Here is a 9,000-nt window from a genome sequence, read left to right as displayed (position 1 = left end):
CCCCAAAAAACAAAAAACCAAACCATTTGTAGCTCTGTTTTCTGGTGGAGGGAAGTATTATTTCTCCGTCATCAAAACAATTTTTGCAAATTTTTAAGAAAAAGTTTTAAGAACTTTTTTTAATGTTTAATCAAGGATTATAAAAAAAAATTCACAGAAAATCTTGAACTTTCATGGCTTCCAAAAATTTGTGAAATATTAATTTATTTTGACCAGCCTATAATACATAGTACCAAACAGAGTAGATACAATTTCCCAGTCTAAAAGGTTTACATGCTACAGCCAGCTGAATGCACTTAGAATATATTACATAGCTAAGTGAAGATGTGAGGCTGAGATGATGCAACTCAATACTTTATTTTGCTTTTGTTTGGACATACCTGCTTAGGGTAGGATATCAGGAAAAAAAGTTTCACAGATCATGAAAATTTTAAGAGAGGTTTGAGGTACATCAAAAGCCACAGGTACAAATGCAAAAAGTCCTTACACCCACTCTCAATGAACCATAAAAGTTCAATTATGATATGCCCACCCTATACTAGCTCCATTCAAGTCCACTGCAAAACTCCTAGCCAGTGAATGTCACCCCAGAAACGTAAGAATATATAGTTTCATAAACAGAAATATTTAATGTTAGGCATACGGTAATAACAATCCTCACAACCATATTTTTAGAATGCTGAAATATAAGTCGTCACCCAAATGCCAACTACAAACTCCTAGAAACAAAATTTAGCAGCTAAAAACATTCTTCCATCCTGTTTTCCTGTAACAGAAATCCAAATGTCTGCATATCCCAACAATACAGCTCCCTTAGTTGAGCTCCCATTTCTGAGCATTCACCAGGCTTCAGTGTTTGCCGAGTGGACCCATGTGCTCTTAAGTTTCCCTTGGGCTCAGCAGGCTCCAGCACTTCCTCTCTTTAGTCTCTTGAATACTGTACAGGTACAGCCTCCATCTGTTTCCCCTTCACTGAAGTAGGACTTCATGTCTCCACCGCCCTCAGCTCGCAGGGCCAGTGCAGACCCCCTAGACTTACCAGTAACTTAAGCACAGCCTCTCCCCAAGAGCTCCAGTCCTGTAGGCCTGTGGTTTTACAATTTACTTCCTTAGACCCGTGTGACAAGGGAGGCAGATGACACACAGGCTGCAAACACCATTACTCTTTAGTGCCCACAAAAGGATAAAACAACAAAACAATCATTTCATCAATCCTCCCCTCAGTGTCCTTACCATACTTGAGTGGTCTTTCATATATGAGTCCCCTAGGCTACCCACAATCCCTCCACCTCCTGTATATCTTCTCTGCCATATCAAGGAGTGTCCCTCTGTCTTTGTGCTCTATCCCTCCATCCCTCCTTCTCCCTATAAACAGTTTTACTTTTGCTTTTTTCCCCCCCTTCTTCAGCTAGATGACTGATGAGACTTTTTTTTTTTTTATATAATAACATCTAGTCCCCTTTGTCAGGTGATGCCGAGCAGCTAATCCAAAACATTGTGGCATTCCTGTGATGAATGGGGGAAAAAAACCTCATCTTGAATTCAAATAGCTAACGTGAAGTGTAAGTTAGATAGAAACACCTGTTGTGCACTCCTAAACAGCAATTTTCCTCTCCCCTTTTAAAGCAGTCGAAGTGTGTTTGTCCATACCCTCAAGAACTTTAACCACTTATTCTGAATTCAAAACCCTTCCATTTGCCTTGCTTCTCCTAGTCATGGTGAGGCATCTTTCCCATAGCTTAATGGACAGCCTCACCAATCTCCATTACTGTGAAGGTGAGTTCTCTCTAGGATAATGACAAAAAAAAGAAAAATACATTTAATGTACACTGTACCTCCAGTTGGTAGAAGCTCCCACTATAGCCCTCAATCTGCTTCGCACTGAAATAAAATCAAAGCAAATCAATCTTAGTTGTGCAAGCAACCAATGTGAGGATGCCCGAGTATAAAAAGTGCAACCTTCATCAACAGGATAGATGATTAAACAAAAACATGCAACTAATGCCTTTAAAGCAAAATTTTGGCAAATGTGAGATGGCTGGCTTCTAAAAGGTGCAGTTTCCATCCCAAGAAATATGAAGATTAAGCAGTCATGCAAATAGACTTGAAACCAAAGTACTGGGGTTAGTGAGAGTGTCACAATAATAGGGTGAGTAATAAGATCTTTTAACCAACTGTGCAGAGCCAGGAATAACAGAAAATGCCTTTAGAAAGTGTATAATGCAAATAAAAAATTAGCTTTAAGATGGTATATGAAACAACTGAAAATGGTGACAGAGGGGGAAAGATAAGGCCATTTCAGCCTCAACACAAATAAATTATGGATACATAATTGAACAGACTAAGAATTCACAGGACGCATACAAGAAACAAAGTAAAGCTAAGAAAAAACAGAAGAGTTGTTATGTTAATCAATCCTTTCTAAAAGTGAGCATGGAGTGTCAACATACTGACTGCAGCAGGCAAAGTCTCATATCTCTTGCTGCAGAAATTCAGCTTTCAGCAGGTAAGAAATCTAGCCCAGTGCTTCTACCATTACTTGCAACAGTGTAAGGTCCTAGTACTGTTTCTGGATCGGCTTTCTTAATTTACAGGCATCACCACAGTCTACTGGTTCTACCCTTTCTTCAGGTGGCACTGTCAAATTGACCGTAAGGCTAGCCAAAACCAGTAAGTCGACTCTATCAGTTTTAGTGTGATGAATATATGCTGTTTCTAAGACTCAGAAAACACCTAGCAAGAGCTCATAAAAATCAGACAGATGAAGTAAAGCAGTTCTGACAAATAGCTTTGACCCATCTGCTTTCTTCAGAAGATGGTATTTGTAAGGAAGGATTTTAAAGTGTGAGGAAATAATTAAGAACACAAAGTCAGAGACTCCTCTACTATACTGGAAGTCACTTTTTTCTTTTAATACAAGTTAAATTAGAATCTTTAGACTTAGGCCTTGCACATTCCAAAACTGAACACTGAAATCAGAACATTCAATTTGCATTAATAACTATCAAAATATTTTAAAACAAAATGTTCAAAATTGATTCTGTATCAACAAACCTTAACCAAAAGAAACTGATGAAAAGTGAATTAAATTGGTTCAGTAAAATAAATCCTAACTGGTAGACCATTTTACCTAGTAGATGGTATACCGCTAAAAGCAATCAAATTCCATTTGAAAATTCTGCACCGTGGTTTGAAAAAATTGTATTTATTTCTAATTTTAAAATGAGTGAGACAATAATCTAGGAAAGATATAACAAATAATTCTATGCACAGGTAGTCTCATTCACTTCTAAATGTGAAGTGAATAATTCAAAAGTCATTGTTAAAACTAACACACACAAACATTTGTAAGACGTGGTCCATAGTACTTGCATTTTAACAACTAAAAATTTAAAAGGAAAGTAAGCATAATGAATTTTACCATAACATGGGAAAAACAAATCCAGTTCAACTTACTTTTTAGAAGCAAACATTTCCTTATTTGTTTAATATATGTAGTTAGCCATGTTAGTCAAAAGTCAATCAGAAGGCAAGGTAAATATGCACTTTTACAGATTAACTGAGAGAGCACGCACATGCATAAGTGCAAGAGCACACAAGCTTTTCATAAAAGAAACTTTTCACAGCATTTGATGAAGTGAACTTGGGTTCAAAAATTCTTGTGCTCTGTATCTCGGTCAGTCTACAAAGATGCATATCTACCCTGCCTCACTTATTTAGTCAATAAACAATTACCCTACTACATTTGCATTCACTTACGTCAGGCCCTCAAAATACATTAAAGATAACACTCCCTAATCTGTCATTTACTTTTCAGTTATATTATATACTGTAATACAGGGGTTATCAACAGGGGGTGCGTGTACACCCAGGGGTACTTAGGTCACAGGGGGTATGCATGGGTGGGCAGGGACAGAGCACGCCCTGGAGCGCAGCAGCAGCAGCCTCTCCTCCAGTGGGTTTGCCTCTTACCCGGGGAAGGGGCAAGGGGAGGGACCTACTGGATGCCACTGGCCCCACACAGCACACCGCAGCGGCCCCTGCCCCTACCTGTCTGAACAGGCAGGGGGGGCACAGGTGTGGTATATTTTATGGCCGCCCCCAGCAGCGCAAAATTGGCTGGGCACGAAGCCCATCAGCAGCCCTCGGAGCCGTGAGCAGCTATAGGAAAACAGCACAGTGTGACACAGTATCCACCACATGCGAAACCGATCCCCAGCACTGCGTTATGCATACCCCCGTTGAGATTGTTGCATGACTTGGCCCAGCCAGGGCACAATTAACCATGAATGGGGCCCTGGCCAGGTTGGCTCATGGGACAATCCTCACAATGCAGGAGGGAGAGGGGCAGGGATGACCGATTCCCGCTTCCCCTGCCCCATTCCCCCCTGCACCGTGAGGGGCTCAATCCCCAGCCCCACTCCCTCCCTCACTACAGTAGGGCAGATGGAAGACCCTGCAGTGAGGGAGGGAGCGGTGCCAGGTGGTAGGACAAGCGCAGGCTCAAGGGTGCCCCATCACCTAGCCAGACCGGAGCCCCACTCACCCCAGCCCTACTCCTGCCCTGCTCCGACCCTCACTGGGGGTGGCCGCGATCTGCCCCCCCCATCCCCACAGACTTACCTGCTGGGGGTGGCAAATGCTCAGCCCACCCTCCCCGCAAATATTTTTTTCTCCCTCCACCTATGCAATGCCTGTCCCAACCCCACCCCCACTCCCTCCCTCACCACAGGGGACCTAATTCTGACTCCTCCCTTAAAAAAAATATATATATATAAATGGCTACACAAACTGAAACTTTGAGACCGAAGGGGTACACTTCTTTAAAAAAGGTTGAAAACCTCTACTCTAATACCTTAGGTGTACAAAAGTAAACTGTTGTATTCAATTTGCAATATTTTGTAGCCAAATGGTTCTCAATGGTATGTGGAAACAGAATAATAAAAAATTAGGTCTGGAAGGGACCTCAGGAGGTCATCTAGACCAACCCCCTTGCTCGATCTTAAAACCTGCAAGGATGGAGATTCCACCACCCCTCTGGGTAGCCTGTTCCTGGGTAGTGCTTTACTACCCTCCTTGTAAGAAAGTTCCTCCTAATATCTAACCTGAACTTCCCCTCCTGCAACTTGAGACTTGCTTTATGTTCTGTCATCTGCCACCACTGCAAATATCCACCACCCTCTTAGTAACCACCCTTCAGGTAGTTGAAGGCTATTAAATCCCCTCTCCATCTTCTCTTCTCCAAACTAAATAAGCCCAGATCCGTCTACCTCCCCTCAGAAGCCATGTGCCCCAGTTCCCAAACCACTTTCACTGCTCTCCACTGGACTCTCTCCAATTTGTTATACTCCACTGGAATGTTAACTGATCAATCACAGAGACGTACCTGGTCACAAAGTGCTAGTTTTTTTTCCTTGTTTCCATTTGAAAAGGCAACCCAAATGATTCCCTCATATTCTTACCTGTAAGAACACCCTGTATTTGTGATGGATGTAATGAGATCATGAAGGGAAGAAGGGAGTAGCCAGGAGTTAGTTTGTATTAATGTGAGGTCTACACCATAAAGGAAAATTAAACACTCTTGCAGTGGTCTATTTAAAAATGGACTTACAAAAGTTCAGTTTTTGTTACATGTCTGTTGTAAGATTATTCACTCAATCTGGAAAAGTTTTCTTATGTTTCTAAAGCCATTAATGCCACTAAATATAAACAAAAAAATTCAGTGAGTTCCTCAAGTCAAGGCAGCATATTTCAAGCAGCGATAAAAGTGAAACTTGAAAGGTGGTATCAAGAAGTAAGCTTCTAATTTGTTTCTTATGTTTAAACAGACAAAAAGGCACATCTGTCTCTGAGACTAATTTACATATAGGGGAAAAACAGGCCTGGGTAAAAGTGAGGAGTATTTAATCCAATGAGAAGACAGACTTTTTGAATACCCAAATCCTGATAGTACTGCACTGCAAGATGGGCCCCAAAGTTCAGCAAAACAATCACAGACTGAGATTGTTGCCAAAATTAACTGAGATCAACAAAATCTAGTCTCCAGTTTATAAAGCAAAGGTAAAACTTGCCATTAGTGGCCGTCTTTACATGAGACACTGACTGCACAGTAGCCTGATGCTACTGCACACTAGCATCACGTGGCAACAACTGTGACACAATGCTACTACATAGTAGTATTAGGCTACTGTGCAGTAGTGTCACAAAAAAGGCATCCATTGGTACTACTGCAGAGTAACTCGGGTTACTAGGGCTAGTTACTAGTCATTTACTAGGGCTGTGCAAAACTCAGCAGCTGTTTCATTTCAGAGGGGTAGTAGTAGTAGTAGGGCTACTGCACAGTGAGCATTTCATGTAAATGTGGCCAGTATTAAGTAAAGACAAGCCTACACATGTCTAAATTAGAAAACAATCCCCACCCAAACAAAATCAATGTTGTTCCTTGTTTAAATAGAGCTGTCCACTAGCTTCAGTGGAAGCTGTAGGTACTTTGCATTTCTAAAAAAAAATCCGTATTTCAGAATCTAAATGATGACTTTGAGACTCTAATTTTAGGCAGCCAGTTTGAAAAGTTTAGTTTGATGGTACCCAACCTCTTTGCCCCACAGGCTGGATGGACTGTACTAGATCCATGAGCTGGATCCAGCCAGCAGCCTTATTCCAGTATGCTGGGCTGGCGCAGCGCAGGCCAATCCAGGTGGGGAGAAGGTGGAGGGTATTCCACAGCCTGCTGCTGATCCGGACATGTTGGGTGCGGGAACTACAGGGGAGGCAGGGACAGGAAGCAGCCTGGCCTGATCCTGATGTGTGGGAGGCAGGCTCAGTGCTGATCTTGTTGCACAGCAGTGGCTCAGGCAGGGCTGCTTCCAATCGTATTTCCTCACTGCCAAAGTTTTCAAACCATGGGGATCCCTGTGGGCCAGATGCCATGGCTCTGTAGGCCAGGGGTCAAGCATCCCTGGTTTAGGCCTTCAAAAGAAACAATGGTTACTTGGTATGTGGTATCTCTTTAAATGACTGATATACCTACATATATCAAGGCCAGAATATTCAAACCACAGAGTCTAAAATAGGGATGGGCAAAATGTGGCCCGGGGGCCGGATGCAGCCTGCCAAGCCACTCTATCTGGCCCACAGGGCCCCCCAACGATTAAGAAAATTAATATTTATCTGCCCCTGGCTGCCTGTCAAGCGGCCCTCGACGGCTTGCCAAAACTCAGTAAGTGGCCCTCCACCCGGTTTCAAAACACATAAACAGCCAAACTTTTCAATAGTATTAAGTTCATCAGAATCTTTGCATGGTCAAAGCTTTTAAAAAATCTGGCTGCTCTAATAAATTCCTGAATAAGGATAATGCAGTTTGTTTCAGGAATCCAGATTGGAAAAAACTTGGTTTAGGTATTTTTCTGAGCATACTTTAAAGAACAAATCTTGTAGTCCTTACTTATGAAAAGTGCACATAGTTGAGCACTGCAGGATCTTGTGCTTGCTATAAAATTGTTCTTTTTGATCCAAAGAGTTTTAAAATTGCAAGTTACCTCTATATGTGGTATGCCAATCAATATATGCCACCATTAGTAGAGTTAATATTTTTAATGAAAGCTGGGAGGACTTATGAAAGTTGACAAAGAAGAATATTAGTTTCTTTTTTGCACAAACACCCTAGCAAGGTGAGACAGTAGCCAGACAGGTTGAATTTTATAATGTAAATACTAAAATGCATGCTGATTACCACAACACACCATTATTCACATGAATAGGTAAGTGCCCTGTGGAATGGAAAAACAAATTAGATTATTAGTGTCAATAATAATAATAGCAACAATAACAACAACATCTAATCACAAGGTTGCCTGGTTATTTTACCCATTCAGCTTCCACTTCATAGTATGTGTGTAGCAACTGTAGACAACCTGTCTTCATTCATTTTCATGGTTGACAGGTAACATATCTGTCAAACTCACCTGAATAATCAACTCCTTCTGTGGTAAAAATAGAGCTATACTGTTCATTTGCCTACTAAAATCATATGTGCAATACTTCCACTGTGTGTTTCAGCTTTTTTTCAGTCACACTGCTAGTGAAAGACCAGGCTGCTGGCAAGCACCAACAATATAATAATTAAGCAGCAATAATGACAACTGTCACTCCCCAGCAGACACTGTGCATGTGTTCATCTTTATGCACATGAATATTTACATGGATCAAGACCTCAATAGATACAAATAGGGAAGATGAGATCAACTAAATGGCTCAGAGGGAAGGAACATAGAATATTTTTTCAGAATGAAAGAGTTTTTACGGTTGGTTGGTTTACCTCTTGTGATAACCTTGCAAGAAGTAAACTTTCTTACAGAAAAACATTTGAATGAAGGAAGGCAATGTGAAAAGAAACTAGTGTGACTGAACATATGGTACCTAGCAGAAGTGATAGAAAAGAGACACCCTGTACCTGCAAAAGAAGGTGGAACTACTTATTCAGAGCCTCCTACAGAGATGCCGAACACATGGGGATCCCGAGAGCCCTGGCCACACTTGGGAAGAGGGCTGTCACCTAAAATGAGTAAAGCTTTCCACATGTCCATCATCTCCTCCCCTCCCCAGCAAAAATAGAAGTCAGCACCTCAGGCCTCAAATCCACATCGTACTTTTTACAGGCAAACAGAATTGCAGGTCTGAAACAGGACCCCATCAATCCGCAAATGTTATCATACAGTAACATCTATGACTCCCTATTCCTCAGCAAGTAATCAACAGCAGAGTGCTCTAGTACTTTTACAAGCATGCTACTTTACTAGTTACTACTGTTATAGCTAAATTTAAGCTACAAATCAAAATGAGAAAAGCAGTTGCACTTAACTGAACATGAACTATCCTTACTTCTCTCCTTTAACTCGCTCCTCAAATTACTGTTCATTTAATAATGCAAATCCACAATGTGCAATAAGTCAGTCAGCCATTAGCATAAATGAGTTTCTATTTAAGGTACTTTCCTTCCAC

At 41.3% G+C, this 9,000-nt stretch overlaps 1 protein-coding gene across 5 annotated transcripts in view; it reads right to left on the bottom strand.

Moving 5' to 3' along the window:
- ACOT9 (acyl-CoA thioesterase 9) overlaps positions 1-9,000 on the bottom strand; it is a 33,929-nt gene that overhangs the window by 22,333 nt on the left and 2,596 nt on the right. Inside the window, exons 2-5 of one of the 5 annotated variants that reach the window (XM_019529171.1) lie at positions 7,743-7,769; positions 5,612-5,699; positions 5,387-5,475; positions 1,836-1,881 (exon numbers count right to left, since the gene is read on the bottom strand). The exons of 1 other annotated variant lie outside the window; for it this stretch is intronic. Coding sequence is in view for 2 of the 4 variants with exons in the window: in XM_019529168.1 (XP_019384713.1) it covers positions 1,836-1,881; positions 7,743-7,769 (73 nt within the window). In the remaining 2 variants the exon portion in view is untranslated. The remainder of the gene's footprint in view (positions 1-1,835; positions 1,882-5,386; positions 5,476-5,611; positions 5,700-7,742; positions 7,770-9,000) is intronic. 3 more of the 5 variants (XM_019529170.1, XM_019529168.1, XM_019529169.1) reach the window with 3 other exon arrangements.

This window comes from Crocodylus porosus, unplaced genomic scaffold (assembly GCF_001723895.1).
Source record: "Crocodylus porosus isolate Cpor-Errol unplaced genomic scaffold, CroPor_comp1, whole genome shotgun sequence".
Classification (NCBI taxonomy): domain Eukaryota; kingdom Metazoa; phylum Chordata; order Crocodylia; family Crocodylidae; genus Crocodylus; species Crocodylus porosus.
Note: the sequence above shows the minus strand (reverse complement) of the source record. Positions and strands in the feature narration are given on the sequence as shown.